Source organism: Schistocerca gregaria, chromosome 4, assembly GCF_023897955.1.
Source record: "Schistocerca gregaria isolate iqSchGreg1 chromosome 4, iqSchGreg1.2, whole genome shotgun sequence".
Lineage (NCBI taxonomy): Eukaryota > Metazoa > Arthropoda > Insecta > Orthoptera > Acrididae > Schistocerca > Schistocerca gregaria.
The window spans coordinates 226668808-226687435 of NC_064923.1; the positions used below are offsets into that span (position 1 = coordinate 226668808).

An 18628-nucleotide genomic window follows, 5' to 3' on the forward strand; every position below is an offset into this window, starting at 1 on the left:
GTAAATTCATCTTCGTGAGCACTAGTTATGTAGATCGTGGGACACACTAAGATACCGTAATATTAATTATAATTTAAGCAATAACAAACGAACGATTATGCCTTATGCTCTTCATTCACTCATATGTTTGTTGTTAAGAGGACGGGTTAACTCAGGGAATCTACGTGTTAATTTTAAGAACCCAGTGCAAAACATTCGCTTTGCAGGAAAACGCATGCTGAAATAATCCTGAGCACATAATCATGCTAGGAAAAAGAACAACTCCTTTCTTCACTACTACACTATTTATTGAAGCTATCACCAGCCAGGCAGTGGCCAGTATATCGCGAAATATGCACGTATTCTACTATTAAACAGAGATGTAACATACTTCCCTCAGTGTCGTATATTGAAAATAAACGTAAGGAGTAAACAGCAACAAATTCCCTGCACAACTGCGAACATTTTAAAATTTTATGAAGCCATACTTATGACTTTCTACCCCACACTGTTGCACACTTGGTATCAAACTAACCACTTGTATGCAATGTTCATTAATAGCTTGGAGTATCGGGTTAGAAATATGCACGGACGAGAATGGAAACTTTTACGTCGTAAACACGATAACAGAACACACTACGCCATCTCCATGTTTGCGGGTAGTTTTGATTGCCATTTCATCGTTATGTGAGATTATTTTCAGTACAGAGAAAAGCCGTTCATACAGGTGACGATGGTGTGAGTACATGATGGTTATTGGATTTCCTAATGTAAGATTTTAGGTCATGATTGCAACATAGCAAGTCAGGAAGAAAAGCACATTCGCTTTATCGCCATCTTTAGGACCCCTGGGCCTAGGAAGGTCGAAACGTTGGCAAGAGGTACATCGGCGTATCATAACGACAGACAGCACAGGTAGGTGTAGTGCAAAGAGTGCAGGAAGGCTTTTCACGACTTGGAGTCCTGACATCATAGTGGCAAAACAGGGAGCATTCGTCCTGTGGCAGTAACTCCCTTTTGGTCCCTGTTTGATTTGAAATACATACCGGGTGATTGTAATTAAAGCGCAGCTACTCACGGAGATCCATTGTGGATGTAATTATTATATGGCAGCGAAACCTTGGAGTTATGCTAATGCATTAACGTGGAACTGCTGGGAAAAATTAGTTCCGATTGTGGCCACCAGGTGCAAATCTGGCTCTGTGCACTGATGGTATCACATCAACGCTGTCATTTGACGAGAAATAACGTGATTGAACAGTGTGACTGTCGAGGAGAGAGATCGTGCACTGTTAGTGAAACTGTTTTCTGTGAAAGGCATTGAACTTATGATGTGCTGAAATGGATTTAGGCCCGGAGACCGTGAATTGGGTCTCTTCTACCTAAGAATCAGTCATTGATACTTACTTAGAAACATCGAAAATAAACCCAGAAGAGAGGTGGATATCCATAGTGCATGAAACACAAGTAAAGGCACGTTTTCTAGCAGAACAGGGAGAGTATTCTCTAAGAATGCGTAGCAGGTTTCTCCACTGAGCCTCGCAGGAAGAACACGTGGATCTAAGAAACATAACCAAGCCGGCCCATATTTTCACAGAACATCTTTGATGACGTGGATAAACATCTCTTGAGGATTATCGACAGCCCATACATAGTAATTGTGAAAATTTACCATCTGATAGCGTGAGAGACGAAACCCATCAGTGAACAGCACACTTGAACCAAAGCGTTGACACACTGTTAAATATACTATTAGCAGGAGTATATCTATACAGGAAAGTCGTCTGCTGATGTCGCCTGAACACGGATACACCAAGTTCTCATGCTCTCCATACAGTAATGTAGGCAACTATACAAGTTGCTGCCAACTGTTTTACGCTGGAACTACGATTGTAGTCAACTGCACGATGAAGTAGTTCTCTACATGAAGTGTTTCGTCCTTGGCCTGCTCAGTCGCGAGTTAAACTTAAACGTCCCTGCTCCCTAAGACGATATTTTGAAGATTTCATGTAAGGAAACGTCTGACGCGTTACTGGCATGTTGTCTTTCGGTACGTTTCTCATGATTAATGTGATTGAGAAGAGAAGTAGAAAATGTACTCTAAGATGAAAATACAGCGTTTCTACATCCCTAACCACACAGTATATTTTCTTCCTCTGTGTGTGAGGTACGTTTTGTTACATCCTGGATAGTTAAAGTTTTCCATTGCCGTCAGTATATTCACAGAAATTATGAGCAGTGTTCGTCTAACTTTTTTTTGCTTAAGAGCCAATACTGACTTTGCACAGCGACACCTTTGGCCAACAGAAAAAGCGGGAGGGGGTTACACCAAACTATGGTAACTGGTATACTATTATCAGTCATTTTGATTCCGAATATTATAAGGTATCACACCAAATATTTTTAAGTGAAAAAGAAAATAAAACATTGGAACTGAAGTCTTTTTTCTGAAGACTTACACAGTGGCTCTTTCTCGTACCTAAATTGGTACGGTGGCCAGTGCCATCGCAACAGAATCGTGTGTTTGTTGTTCTGATTTACGGGAACATGTTCTAAGCGCGTTCCCATTGTAGCATCTAAAACAATACCAAGCGGCTGCAGTAAGCTGCTTTCAATCAGACTTTCTTATTACGCGAAATAAAACAGGCCAGAGGCTGTTTCAAAATGTAACTAATTAATTAAAACTTGTTACAATAGAATGGCGAATGATGTCTTTGCATGTAACAAGGGTGTAGAATTCAGTCTTATCTGTTAGAATATAAGTGATTTTAAAATGTATCTTATTGGGGCGAAACCCTGGTCACTATTCCAAGTCGGATACTCTGGCGGCACTACTGATCCACAGAAGAAACTCAAACTGAAGTAACTGAAAAGAAACTAAGTTTGTAGACCAAAAGACGTTTAAACACTGGTATTGTAAAACAATATTACTCTGTGTACAAGTCAGGTAAAAATAGTGTTATAGATGACTTACACTGACATCAGACCACTCGAAAACGACAAAAATAAAATACTATTAAAAATAACGAAACGAACTTCCATTCAGTCCCACTGACGACAACGGTAATGTACATTAGAACTACTGCGACCACTTCTCAGCGGGCAGTAGCCAGAGGAGAAAGTAAGCAATGGCCATTTTTCCCATCCTGACTACGGTATAAAAATTCCCCTAAATATCTTACTATTAATGTTGTTGCAACATGAAACACAATGACAAATGTTTACTAAATGTTTTGAATGTCGTCGTTTATCTTTTACTGATCGCATTGTATTACAAGAGCCTTAAAATGATATCACATTACTTGCTACCAACATGTACCACATTTGAAGATAACTCTCTCCATAAGCACATTCACGAATCCATGTTACTTCCGTTTGACTTCTGTGCCACAGCAGCTCATCGTTGCTAAATGAGCATATTCTAGAGTCGGTATTGGAAGACACACAGTAAAATACTACCACACTAAAAAAAATGGCTCTGAGCACTATGGGACTTAACTTCTTTGGTCATCAGTCCCCTAGAACTTAGAACTGCTTAAACCTAACTAACCAAACGACATCACACAAATCCATGCCCGAGGCAGGAACCGAACCTGCGCCGTAGCAATCGCGCGGTTCCGGACTGCGCGCCTAGAACCTCTAGACCACCGCGGCCGGCACTCCCACACTCACATCTATTAAACTTGCAGTGTGCGCTCTACATACCAATCTGCCCCTAATTTAAGCGGCAAACTTATCTCACGGCCGAAATCACCAACCTCGAATTAAGCAAATCTTAAATTATTACTGTCTCTGATGGTATTTTTGTTTGTTACTGTGCAAGAGAAACTCACTCCTAAGGAACTCTTAGGATTCTGCTTTTAGTTGCTATAAGCATGTTATTAGAAAAAATGGCTGAGAATCGCTGCGTGAAAACTTGATTCGTGCCGCAGTTTGACGTTCACTGGTTTAGAGCGTAAACTTACATTATATTCTCTTTACTTCAGTATCAGGGTCCTCTTTGTTATGGTTTCGCAGCAGATTTTCGATAGGAACATGTAATATTAACTGTATCTTCCAACCTCTAACACAAGCAGGTTGATTCATATCACTATTTTGCACCCTAGTTTGGAATGTATTTATGTGCAAGCTGTGCTGCTCAAGCTATACGTAAATACACTACTGGCCATTAAAATTGCTACACCACGAAGACGACGTGCTACAGACGTGAAATTTAACCGACAGGAAGAAGATGCTGTGACATGCAAATGATTAGTTTTTCAGATCATTCACACAAGGTTGGTGCCGGTGGCGACACCTACAACGTGCTGACATCAGGAAAGTTTCCAACCAATTTCTCATACACAAACAGCAGTTGACCGGCCTTGCCTAGTGAAACGTCGTTGCGATGCCACGTGTAAGGAGAAGAAATGCGTACCATTACGGTTCAGACTTTGATAAGGGTTGGATTGTAGCCTAGCGCGATTGCGGTTCATCGTATCGCGACATTGCTGCTCGCGTTGGTCGAGATCCAATGAGTGTTAGCAGTTTATGGAATCGGTGGGTTCAGGAGGGTAATACGGAACGCCGTGCTGGATCCCGACGGTCTTGTAACACTAGCAGTCGAGATGACAGACATCCTATCCGCATGGCTGTAACGGAACGTGCAGCCACGTCTCGATCCCTGAATCAACAGATGGGGAAGTCTGCAAGACAATAACCATCTGCACGAACAGTTGGACGACGTTTGCAGCAGCATGGACTGTCAGCTCGGAGACCATGGCTGCGGTTACCCTTGACGCTGGATCACAGACAACAGCGCCTGCGATGGTGTACTCAACGACGAACCAAGGTGCACGAATGTCAAAACGTCATTTTTTCGGATGAATACAGGTTCTGTTTACAGCATCATGATGGACGCATTCGTGTTTGGAAACATCGCGGTGAACGCACATTAGAAGCGTGCATTCGTCATCGTCATATTGGCGTATCATCCGGTGTGATGGTATGGAGTGCCATTGGTTACACGTCTCGGTCACCTCCTGCTCTCATTCACGACACTTTGAACAGCGGACGTTACATTTCAGATGTGTTACGACCCGTGGCTCCACCCTTCATTCGATCCCTGCGGCCCGCATCTCGTGGTCGTGCGGTAGCGTTCTCGCTTCCCACGCCCGTGTTCCCGGGTTCGATTCCCGGCGAGGTCAGGGATTTTCTTGCCTCGTGATGGCAGGGTGTTGTGTGATGTCCTTAGGTTAGTTATGTTTAAGTAGTTCTAAGTTCTAGGGTACTGCTGACCATAGATGTTAAGTCCCATAGTGCTCAGAGCCATTTGAACCATTTTTCGATCCCTGCGAAACTTTACATTTCAGCAGGATAATGCACGGCAGCATGTAGCAGGTCGTGTACGTGCCTTTATGGATACAGAAAATATTCGACTGCTGCTCTGGCCAGCACATTCTCCAGATTTCACACCAAGTGAAAACGTCTGGTCAATGGTGGCCGAGCAACTGGCTCGTCACAATATGCCAGTCACTACTCTTCATGAGCTGTGGTATCGTGTTGAAGTTGAATGGGCAGCTGTACCTGTACACGTCATCCAAGCTGTGTTTGACTCATTTCCCAGGCGTATCAAGGCCGTTTTTACGGCCTGAGGTGGTTATTCTGGGTACTGATTTCTCAGGATCTATGCACTCAAATTGCGTGAAAATGTAATCTCATGTCAGTTCTAGTATATTATATTTGTCCAATGGATACCCGTTTATCATCTGCATTTCTTCTTGATGTAGGAATTTTAATGGTCAGTGGTGTACAATATACAGTCGAGAGGTATTAAGAAATGTGTTTTTAACGTTGTGTGAGATGTTAAAGATTCTGGCAATTAATTTGATTAGCCAAAACACTGTGTCGTTCCCCGCATAATACCTCAATATTTGAAAAAAACAGCAATTCATCATAACATAAATCCTGCAGATGCATAGTTTTCTAGTTTTGAGAGATCATCTAATCATACGCATTTGGATATTTACCAAGCCCCTGACATAGCTATGGGAGGTGAGTCTTAATTCCGGTTTGCATATGAGATATCATTGTGGGTGGGAAGTCATGTATGAAAACGTAATGATCCTCTTGCTATGGCAAGAAAGATTAAAAGTATTGTTGTTTATATTATTGGCGTAGAGTTGTGTGCAAGGCATTATGAAAAGTCAGCCACTCCCCTGCGTCTGCTGAGAGAATGAGCAACAATAATTTATCACGGCCTAGGAATTATTATGTGTATAAGTAGCTACTTTAAGAATTTTCATCCATTCAAGTATGGCAGTTAAAGGACAAATCAGCTTCCATTAAATCTTCTATTTTGGTCTGTGAAGCGACTGTAACAGTGTCAGTTTTAAGTACAGGTGAGAAAAGTCGTTTCGTTGTATTAGTGTTAGTGTTTTCTGCAGACCTAAAACTAGGATTAGGCAATTTGGAACGCAGCGGAAATGACTTTATGTTATTATCCTACCTACGACTTCATCTGTGGAAAATCTGGCTATCAGATCCGGAGGAAGCCCAAATGTAAAATGGAGCTCGGAAAGGAAGTGACTTGAGGCAAAACGCTTTACGTCTTATTATGAAATGCCAGTATGTAAAGCAATTTGTGGCTCTATTCTTTAGTACTTATTTAGGTTACTGGGATGGTGTTCAATTAACATGGTGACAGTACAGTAAAACTATAATACTGAATATACATCACATTTTAAAAATTATATACATGCGCTGGCTAAGATCAAATAATCAAAAATAATGATTTAATACTTTTGTAATCAAAAGTCATTGATCGTGTACAGTTGGATTGCTAATATAACTTTGATACTGGCCACTGAGCACAACATTTTCATATAATTTAAAACAGAAAAAAGACTTTTCTTCACTGTGTGAAGCAGAAGTATTGAAGGTACACTAGATTTGGAGTTATTTGTTTACTCGTACGATTAGGTAACTGTCTCTAAAATGGACGTACGTTTTATAAAGTATTCCGAAGGGCTAGTTTGAGGAAAGATCTTTGGAAAAAGGAATTGACTGAAAAAGTAGGGGGCGGAAATGCGCTATCCTATACAGTTGTGAAGGTTGATCCCCTAACTTAACTGCCCCTAACTTTATTTCGAGAACAGTTCAAACACAAGTCACTCTTAGTGTCAATCAACTCATACAAATAGGCTGGGTAACAGTAATAACATGAAATAGAACGATCACACATATTCAGTGTTACTTATAGCAGATGACAGAGCGTTCGTTGGTAGAATATTAGGGACATATATTTAGCCCACAAAGGAAGTTGATTACGACACACTCGAGCGACCCATCTTAGAACATTACTGAACTCTGTGGGATACGTACCAAATAGGACTCACAGGGCATACTGAAAGTATGCATAGGAGCCCTGCACGAATGGTCACAGGGCTGTTTTCGATGAGAGAGGATCACGAAGATGCTGAGGAAACTGAACTGGCAGACCTCAGTAGATGGACGCAAACTATGCCGAGATACAAAGTTTCAGGAACCAGTTGTAAATAATGAATGTAGGAACATACTGTAGTCGAGTATGTACTGCCCCCGGAGGGATTATGAAGATGATGTTGCACTAATCATAGCGCGCACAAACGCGTTTCAGCAATCATTCATTCTTCCTGATACCTGTACATGAGTAAAATGAGAAGAAGATGTAATATCTCGTGAAAGGGAAAGTTGCCTCTACCATACGTTTCACAGTCGTTTGAGGAGTATGGATACAGATGTAGAGGAAGGTAACGAACTGATAATGTTGAAAGGCAAATCAATTACAATTGCGTATCACAATGTGAATCCCGCCGTCTGGAGCCGCGCGACCGCTACGGTTGCAGGTTCGAATCCTGCCTTGGGCATGGATGTGCGTGATGTTCTGAGGTTAGTCAGGTTTTAGTAGCTCTAAGTTCTAGGGAACTGATGACCTCAGATGTTAAGTCCCGTAGTGTTCAGAGCTATTTCAACCATTAGATTTGAATCCCGCCAAGTAGGGCACTCAGTCCTGGCACCATCATTACAAGAAGCAAGAAGACGGGCCTTCGATTGTATTATAAAACGTATTTCTTCTTGGCCTTACTTTGTACAGTGTATACAGGGCGTCTCGCCTAAAGATCGTCAGACGCATTCTCTCTCGTGTTTCGGCAGAGATCTGCAGTTTCGTTTTTTGCGAAGTGGTGCTGAAGTCGCTCCAAACAAATAGTGGTCGTCATTTCATGCGACGCCTAGCGCCGACGGAAAGAGTCGGTCAGTTTTCCGACACAAGGAAGATGATTTTTAAATCGTAAATTCACGTGCCCGTTAAACAGAGCGGTCCCACATTAACCCAGTGTTATATTCGTTTTATCGACATGTATTAACATGGACAGTAAAACATGGTGACTAACCTACACTCCATCAGTTCCCCGCCCTGATACGCTAGCCGGCTGGAGTGGCCGAGCGGTACTAGGTGCTACGGTCTGGAACCGCGCGACCGCTACGGTCGCAGGTTCGAGTCCTGCCTCGGGCGTTGATGTGTGTGGTGTCCTTAGGTTAGTTAGGTTTAAGTAGTTCTAAGTTCTAGGGAACTGATGACCTCAGCAGTTAAGTCCCGTAGTGCAAAGATCCAGCCATTCCAGATATACACTGCAAGCACCAAACTGCCAATATCTGCTGAAACACCAGAGAAAATACGCCTGACAGACCACAAGTGAGGCACCCGGTATATAACGTTATCTGAAATTATTATATTGGTGAAAACAGTCTTGGTTGCAATTTTAGTTTTTTTTATTTTTCAACGACGCGTTTCGCCTTATTTAAGCATTTTCAGGTTATCTACACAGAAAACAGAGAACAAACACATCTATTTAAGAATCGCGATCGCGTTGTGCAGACTTGGATAACCTATAAGCATGTATAAACAGATAAAATGTTGAAAGAGCAAATACCTTAATATGGTATTTCTTAGAAGAATCCTTTAGTTAGTGTAGACAAAGGGCATCGTCGAAAATATCAGGCCAACTTCGCCTTCGTTAAACTCAGTAAAAACTAGAATTATAAAACAGTAAAATCCTTACCTTTTCTAGATGGACGCGAGAGGCACCAAGACATGCATAACGCGTTCCCGTTCACAGGAGCGAGTAACAGTAAGATGGGGGCTCACTTAGTAAGCATTATGCTTACCACCTGAGCCCCTTTATATTTCTAGTTTTTACAGAGTTTAACGAGGGCGTTGTTAGCCTGATATATTCGACGATGCCCTTTGGCTACACTGACAAAAGGATTCTTCTAAGAAATACCAAATTTAAGTATTTGCTCTTTCAATATTTGATCTGTTTATACATTCTTATAGGTTATCCAAGTCTGCACAACGCGATCGCGATTCTTGAGTAGATGTATTTGTTCTCTGTTTTCTATGTAGATAACCTGAAGATGTCTAAATAAGGCGAAATGCGCAGGGTGAAAAATAAAAAAACTAAACCTCGAAGCAAGACTGTGTTAACCAATACTGTTAAGCACTGGTTTGCTGTATGTCACATATGGATAGGAAGAATTATTTAAAATTATGTGCTAGCTTCTTGCTTATCAGAAGAGTATTTGGAAAACTATTTTTAGTGTGTGTGTGTATGATAATAATTGAGTGAACAGTTTACTTGTAAAGAAAGAAAAACTAAATGGTTCAGGAAAACAGCGGAGCGTGGCATGGGAACATCATGATAGCAGATTCCAGCAACACTTTCTTTACCCTTAAGCGCACATCTCTGATTCTTTAGCGAAAAGTTTCTTCACCAGCATTAACGAGCTTGTAAGGTTTCCATATGTTTCCTGCCAGTGTCAGTAATTCACCTTTACTGTAGTGGCTGGGAGAAAGGTGAATGAGTGCGCTGCTCGAGTAATCAGTAGGATCATTAACTCTGTGTTTAAGTTTATGTGTGGTTCGCTTGTTCGCCAGTCAGTTGCGCAGCGGTGGGCCGTCCTTTTTCGAGGCATAGTCGCTGAGAAGTTGAGTTTTTAGAGAAGGAGACATGGTAATTGTTAATACGAGAAAATTATCTGGAATAACTTATTATGGAGATGAGAAATTGTTTGCAAACATACGTTATTTATTCTGTTGATGGAGAAAATTTCTTGAACAAACTCTTCAAGGTGACCAGTGCATGCACGAGGTGTAATGTCTGTTTATCGGAACTATTAACTGTAGAAAATCCTTGTCACTCAGATAACTAAAAGCGTTTATAGTTTCTGTAATTTGATCTCTCCGTTTTCATTGTCACAAATAACACAATCGGTTGGAATTCCTGTAATTGTCGAGGTTTTTTATGTCTTTTTTGAGAATTTTGTATCTCGCCTGGAAGGTGGCACTGAGTCTGCTCCTCTAGAACATGAGTAGCAGCAGTAGTAGGTAAAACACGTCGGTACTGCTAATACAGTTAAAGCATCTTTACTAGTGTATAAACATATGCAAACATATTATATAACCTTATATGATGAGCACGTAGGTGCGACGTCGTAGACCCAACGTAACTGATGCAAAGTCCCAATAGCAAACTAAGCTGAAGCGATGTTCCCTGGCTGTCTGCACTTGATGAAATGGGTTGAATCTGCAGCTGCGCTCGTAGGCCTCAACAGCGCCTGTTAGAGGGCGCTGTCGTTGGTGTCTGTCGTAGTGCCATCTTAACTTGCACCTAAGCCATGGCATCGTTGCTGTCGATACCACAGAGATAAATTAGATTATTTTTTCAAGAAGTACTTTCTTTAAAATAAAACCCTCCTCGTATTCCTAGTAATGTTTTGAATATTTTGTCATATGTGCACTATACCTTATGCCACACGAAGTGCTGGCCGCGGTGGCCGTGCGGTTCTAGGCGCTGCCGTCCGGAACCGCGGGACTGCTACGGTCGCAGGTTAGAATCCTGGCTCGGGCATGGATGTGTGTGATGTGCTTAGGTTAGTTAGGTTTAAGTAGTTCTAAGTTCTAGGGGACTGATAACCTAAGATGTTAGGTCCCATAGTGCTCAGAGCCATTTGAACCATTTGAACCACACGAAGTCACACATTGTCTCTCACGAGCATAAACAAATGTATTGAACAGTTCATTTTTTTTAGCTGTTGAATTTAAAGATTTGAATTAGTTTTCGAGAGCGCCAGGACATTGGGCGCAAAACAACATGCTGAGCAGAAAGCAAGTTACATTTAGTTCAGGGCCAATCAAAATTTTGGCTCTAAGGAGGAATGGGTTCTCAATCACATTAAATTACAGTGATCAGTGTAGGAAATCTCGAACAATTATTTTCCTTCTGAGCGGGGCAGTATTTTATTTTTGTGGTCATTTCAATTCAGAAATTGCACTTCCTATCAACAACTTTCGTAGTGTACTTCAGCGTTGAGTTTCAGTTCAACAGTTTTCACTGAGTACTCAATTAGTTACTTTCGGCATTTAGGTAGATTAATTTTCCATATTTAAAATTCAGGATTTCAGTACGTTTAATGTTTTGTTTCACCACACTGTCGACATGCGCAACACAATATCAACCAATAGACGATATTGCTCAGCAGTTGAACACGGTATCTCAAGTACACTTTACCCTAGGAGGAAGCTTTTCTACAAGAAAAGATAGGAAAATCATTATTTTCATTTATGGATAAATGTTTATAGAAGGCTTACATGCAGTGCATTACCATAGTTGTCTTTTCAAAAGCTCTCGATTGCCGTCGAAAAAGCCTGTCGTTCTTGTCTCAGTACCTCGCTCGATAAAAACAACATGCCTCTCTCGCCTGCTATTTGCCGAAAACATCGTTTCGATATCTTGAACCGTTCACAAAATATACGGGTTGCAATACTTGGCGGAAGAAGTCTGTACGGCTGGCTGGCAGGTAGGTAGTCACGGCGAGCGACCGTGACCCCGTTGTAGCCCGGCGCTCCGCGGCTGACGCAGCGCCGCTTGGCCTCGAGGCGGTTGACGGACCCGTTAGGTTAGTCGATGGCGAGCTTCCGGAAGGATCCCTCGACGCCGTAGAGGTCGCTCACGTTCCTGCTGCCCGGCGGCCGGCGGCTCTCGTCCGTGACGTAGTTGTCCTGCTCCAGGAAGAACGCTCGGTATGACGACACTTTCTTCCAGGCGGCATCTGCGGTAGAACACTCAGAGATAGAGAACACATCATCAGTACATAGAACTCATTCACTTACATCTTCCGGGTGACCAAAAAGTCAGTATAAATTTGAAAAAGGAATAAATCACGGAATAATGGAGAGAGAGATGTACAAATTGACACATATGCTTGGAGTGACATGGAGTTTTATTAGAAGCAAACAAATACAATAGTTTTAAAAAAAATTCCGACAGATGGCGCTTCATGTGATCAGAATAGCAATAATTGGCATAACGAAGTAAGACAAAGCAAATATGATGTTCTTTACAGGAAATGCTCAATATGTCCACCATCATTCCTCAACAATAGCTGTAGTCTAGGACTAATGTTGTGAACAGCACTGTAAAGCATGTGCGGACTTACGGTGAGGCATTGGCGTCGGATGTTGTCTTTCAGCGTCTCTAGAGATGTCGGTCGATCACGATACACTTGCGACTTCAGGAAACCCCAAAGCCAATAATCGCACGGACTGAGGTCTTGGGACATGGGAGGCCAAGCATAACGAAAGTGGCTGCTGAGCACACGACCATCACCAAACGACGCGTGCAAGAGATCTTTCACGCGTCTAGCAATATGGGGTGGAGCGCCATCCTCCATAAACATCGGACGTTCCAGCAGGTGTTTATCAGTCAGGCTGGGGATGATGCGATGCTGTAACATATCGGCGTACCTCTCACCCGTCACGGTAACAGTTACAAAACCAGAATCACGCATTTCCTCGAAGAAAAAAGGCCCGATAACGGTAGATGTAGTAAATTCAACCCATACCGTGACTTTCTCGTCGTACAATGGAGTTTCCACAACAGTTCTAGGATTTTCGGTTCCCCAAATTCTGCAGTTATGGGCTTTCCAAATTCTGCAATTATGGGCTTTGACAGACCCTCGGAGGGTGAGATGAGCTTCGTGGGTCCACAACACGTCACTCAACCAATCGTCATCTACGGCCATCCTTTTAAACGCCCCCACCGCAAATGCCCTCCGCTTCACTTAATCGCTAGGTAACAGTTCACGATGCCGATGGATTTTGTACGGATAGCATCGGAGGATACGCCTAAGTGCCAACCAAACAATAGTGTATGGAATGCCGGTGCGACGTGCGACTGCACGAGTGCTCACTACTCCGTGCATAGACGAACCCGCTTCAGTCTCCATTTCTTGCTGAACTATCTCAGCAGCATTACGCCTTGTGCTCGGTCGGCCACTACTGTGTCTATCGTGTAAACAACCCGTGTCTTCGAACTTCGAAAGCATTGTGGCCACAGCTGCATTTGTCAACGGACCTTTACCCGTTCGAATCCCCTTCCTGCGGTGATAGGATCGTAACACTGAACTATCTCGATCCCCATTCTGATAATACAGCTTCACTAAAAGCGCCTTTTCAGTTAACGTCAACATGCTGCGACTGCTGACGCAACTGGTTCTCTGTGTCATTACAGCTCCTTTTATACACGATTGTCATGCGCAGTCATTGACGTTTTGCTGCCCAGCGCCATCTGTAGGACAGTTTGCGAACTTTGTTTCTTTTTTTGGTTCTAATATAACCCCATGTCATTCCAAGCATGTCTGTCAATTTTTACCTCTCTATCTATATTATTCCGTGGTTTATTAAGGTTTCAAATTTATACTGACTTATTGATCACCCGGTATACTACAATGAAGAGCCGTCCATGGAGATTTGTTCTAACTTAGCACATGCTCAATATGTCCACCATTTCGTTTCCTAACTTACTTCAAACTGAAGTTAGTGATTACCCTACGGCACATGTCTTTCGTAATTTCACTGCAAGCTTGAAGAATAAGTCTTCTGAGCTCCATTAAATCACGTCGACGTTTCGGGAAAATTTTTTTCCTTTAGGTACCCCCAAAGAAGAAAAGTTACATGGATTGAGGTCTGGACCATTGCGGGGCCAATTTTGTCCCTCAATGAAGCGACCTGGAAACGTGAGTGAAATGATCCGCATGTCGAAATGCTCGTGTAAAACCTCCAACACAGTGTTTGCAGCATGTGGCCTCGCTCCATCTTGCATGAACCACTGCTTGTTGAAGGGCAAGGCAGTAGCAAGAAGTTATGAAATAAAGCTGTTGCGAAGCATGCTGAAATACCGTTCGCTGGGCACAGTTTCTTCAAAGAAAAAGGGTCCACTAAGTCCGTGACTGGAAACTGCTCCCTACGCTATAATCCTCGGAGCATAATGTTGTCGTTCGTGAAGCACTTGTGGGTTTTCAGTGGCCCAAAAGCGTACATTTTGTTTGTTAACCACACCACCTAAATGAAAATGCGCTTCGTCTGAAAACCAAACGTTGTTGAGAGTTTCTTCCCTATCCTCCGCCTACTGAGAAAATAGTAGTCTCTGTTGCTTGTGTTCTTCAATGAGATTCTGTGCACAGGTCATGTTGTGTGGGTACATATGGAGGTAACTTTTAATAACGCGTCGAACGGAGCGTCTGGATATTCCCAGTTGCACTGCTGCCTTTCTACACGATTTCCAGGCACTTGTCTGTACAGAAACTCGTACCGCTTCAATATTCTCCGGCGAACAAACAGGCTTAGGCCGAGGTCGCTTCGCTCCCAATACTGCTCCTTCCTGTACAAATTTATCGTACAACCTGTGGATGGTCTTCTTGCAAGGGACCCATCGTGTGTTAAACTGTTGTCGAAAACGCCTCTGAGTCACAACAAGGCTTTTCGTTTCATGAGAAAGTAACACAACTGCCAACCGTTGCTGTGTCGTCAGTCTTCCATTGTCAGCCATTGCTGCTTACCAGTCGGCAGTATCGTGAATTACACGTCATTTCGTAACTCATTTGTTTTTCCAAGCTCTGTTGGTACTTCTGTAGAGATCCCAGTGGGATGTCTAATGTACGTCGTAAATTGTGAAAGAAACAATTGGTAACACATTTCGTGCGCCGCCCTGTATATCTATGTTCATATGGATACTCTGAGAATCAAACTTAAGTGCCTGGCAGAGAGTTCATCGAACCACCTGCACAGTTCTCTATAATTCCAATCTCGTACAGCGCGCGAAAAAAACAAACACCTATATATTTCCGTGCGAGCTCTGTTTTCCCTTATTTTATTATGGTGATCGTTTCTCCCTATGTAGATCGGCGTCAACAAGACATTTTCGAGTTCGGAGGAGAGAGTTGCGGTTGAAATTTTCTGAGAAGATTCCGCCGCAACGAAAACGGCCTTTGATTTAATAATGTCCACCCCCAAATCCTGTACCATTTCAGTGACACTCTCTTGCCATTTCACGACAATACAAAACGCGCTGCCCTTCTTTGAACTTTTCCGATGTACTCCCTCAATCCTGTCTGGTAAGGATCCGACACCACGAAGCAATATTCTAAAAGAGGACGGACAATTGTAGTGTAGGAAATCTCTTTAGTAGATCTGTTACTTTTTCTTAGTGTCCTGCGTATAAAACGCAGTCTTTGGTTAACCTTCCTCATAACATATACTGTGTGTTCCTTCCAATTTACGTTGTTCGCAACTGTAATTCCAAGATATTTAATTGAATTTACAGCCTTTAGATTTGACTGATTTAAGATGTAACCGAAGTTTAACGGATTCCTTTCAGAAATCGTGTGGATGACCTCACACTTTTCGTTATTCAGGGTCGATTGCCAATTTTAGCACCATACAGAAATCTTTTCTAAATCATTTTGCAATTTGTTTTGATCTTCTGATGACTTTATTGGACGATAAATGACAGCGTCATCTGCAAACAACCGGAGACGATTGCTTAGTGTCTCTCCCAAACCGTTTATATACGAGAAGGAACAGTAAGTAATTTAAGTACCACAAGAAAAATATCTCGTCCTATCTTTCATATCCATCCCCCATCTACAAGAATCCTTTGCCAGCGTATTTCTTTTCCCCACCTTCTCACACACACTGATCACCTTCGTCTATGCGCTACTTCCAGTAAACTCTACTTCAACAACCCCACTGTTTTCCCCCTAATTACCAAGCCTCCTGTGTTGCCGTTTACATGACACAGCACACCCCCTCCAGCCTTCCCATATTATCCTCCTTTTATGTTGCTCTGCAGCTCGCTGTGAACCTTGGCCTCTTAAACAATTTTTCACCATGTGTCTCCGTCCGTTGCTAGAGCTTGTAAAGTGTCCTCAGACAGGCCGATGACAGGGAAAATTGATTGTCAGGCGCCGATAGCATCAAGCGAGTGAAGTGTGTGTCGAGTTTGAGTTTGCAGTCCACTGAATCCGGACGAAGTCGTGATATTTCTGGCAAGTTCTTATAACGTTTACAATGTGCCGCACAAATTCGCTCTCGCGTCAACCGCCACATACCTGACTGGAGTGAGGATTGTGTGCTCTTATAGAGTGTTCTGTAAGAGTTCGCTATTGTTCTGATAGGTGGATCTTTAGAAATGACATTCAACTCAACACTGAACCTTTCCCACAAAATTCCTCTTTCGCAAATTGGCACGATGATTCTTTGAATTTTATCGTTCGAGTGTATCCAGCATTTCGCCGTCTTTTGCTGTTGGGGTCGAAGTTCGCAGGCATATGTGAGCAATGTGCTTGTAAGTGTTCTATAGGTCAGTAATTGCCACAGGATCTCACTCTCTGGCCACTAAATTCGCTCTGACACCTATCCGTCCTATAGATTTAACCCACTCTTCTAGCCCTTTCCGACTTCAGCGATCTTCTCCCTGACTCCTCATGCGTCCATTTTCTTTCCTCGTCTTGACTGTGGCCGGCCGCCGCCGTCGCTTCCCATCTCAGCCAAGCTACCTGTATCCCTAATCCCACAACTATTCTCTGTTTTTACACCTACCATCACAACCCAATACTTTAACCACAGATAACGACCAACTCAATGTCCCTGCCCACACTACTCCTCCTAAATGCCGGTCCTTCCCAACAAGTACTGGGGAACTGTAATAGAATACCATCCTTAACTTTCTCGCAGCTCATTGTTTTTACGTATATGTTTTTTAAGTATCAACAATGACGAAAGCCCTTTTATATTTTTGAAACCCCTGTGTCCAGTTCATCCTTTCAAAATTTTTCTTCCACCTTTGTTCGTTTTAAAAATCTTTTGGCTGATGGATGGAGTACTGTTCCACTATCAACCTTCCTTCGCTGTTCTGGGACCACGGACCGAAATAATAAAGAAGAAACCACCCACACCCAAATGCGCTTTACAACCCTCATTATGATCCTGCGTAAGATTCAAAGACGTTGTCTATTCACGCAAACTCCTTTCATGGGATTCAAGTTCTGCGCACCATAGTATTTTGTTACCTTCCATACCTCTGTATAACTGTTTTCTGACCTGGACTGCCTGGCTGTGTGCCTTTTATAACTGTATAGCTGCGCTTGGAACATTCCACAGCGATCAAGAATTTTGGACTGCGGAAGCCAGTCAGCGGCTGGTTAGGAACTTTTAGGTTTTGAGGTAGCATGGTCGCACGGAAAGTCACTCTGGGTCCGAGTTTTGCGTGGTGCGGATACACTGGTACCAGTTTTCCGACGGACGTTGCAGGTCTTCGGTTTCAACACGCTGTGTAATACACTTGAGTGAGGTCACGTGCTTTTGCATTTAATCTATTCATTTCTTGGGGGTATAACTTCCTTATTCAGATTGTAAATAAACAAACATTTCTTTGTGATTATTTCGGAAACACGAGTGTAGCTAGGTGGTTACATCTCGTTGCGTTAACACTTTCGTCAACATCACTGACCTTCTGCATCTTTTGGAAGATTAGAGAAGCTTTCGAGAACAATTTCCGTTTGTCTTTTCAACTGCATTACAAAATTTACTTTGTCTGAACTTACAACCACATGGCTTCATGAAGCCGCACCAGTACTCTGTTACCTGTGATAGATGATCCCTTTTAACCGTTTAGTCTCACCAAAAAATGCACTTGCTCTGCCTCTTCTATGGCCTTTCGTAGAGTTTACAGGAATAAGGTAAGTCTACGTGTTGCAGACATCTGCCACACGCAAGTCTGAGCAATGTCGTCATCTGATCAGTCTCTTCAACAAAGTTGGTCACTGTTTGTTAAGCATTTGAAAATTCTTGCCCTAATTGTTATTTTCCAGAAGATACAGATGGCAAGCACGTCGCCTTCCAAGGGTTTCGCTTACATTATGAAGCTCATTTAACAGCACTAATCCTGGCAAGAACTTACCAAACTGTTTCTCTCAGGCACTCTTAAATCTAATTTTCATTGTCGTTCCGAAAGCACTTGTTAGAATTTCCGCGCAGATCATATGTAAATTCGGATTAAAATGGTTTCAAAATTTTGATTGAACATTAAGAATTTTGAAGACGACGGTAAGCTTTCATACTTGTTAATTTCCCACCCTCATGCATATTGATCATCTTGGGATTTCCTACACATCCCGCGAACTTCAAGCTAACCACTATCGTTTGATCCCTGATACAATCCTCTTAGTCTACCGAGCCAAGACACGTCCCTAACGTTACACCCACACACGGCCCACATCACATCCCAGGGGA

At 42.6% G+C, this 18628-nt stretch overlaps 1 protein-coding gene across 3 annotated transcripts in view; it reads right to left on the bottom strand.

Moving 5' to 3' along the window:
• Positions 1 to 2861: 2861 nt before the first annotated feature.
• The window catches only part of LOC126365811 (alpha-tocopherol transfer protein-like), a 111343-nt gene continuing 95576 nt past the window's right edge, over positions 2862 to 18628 (bottom strand). For 2 of the 3 annotated variants that reach the window (XM_050008400.1, XM_050008401.1), the window contains exon 7: positions 11602 to 12108. In XM_050008400.1, the coding sequence (XP_049864357.1) occupies positions 11957 to 12108 (152 nt within the window). In that variant the 3' untranslated portion in view covers positions 11602 to 11956. Of the gene's footprint in view, positions 3458 to 11013; positions 12109 to 18628 lie in introns of those variants that run through there. The other variant, XR_007566263.1, reaches the window with a different exon arrangement.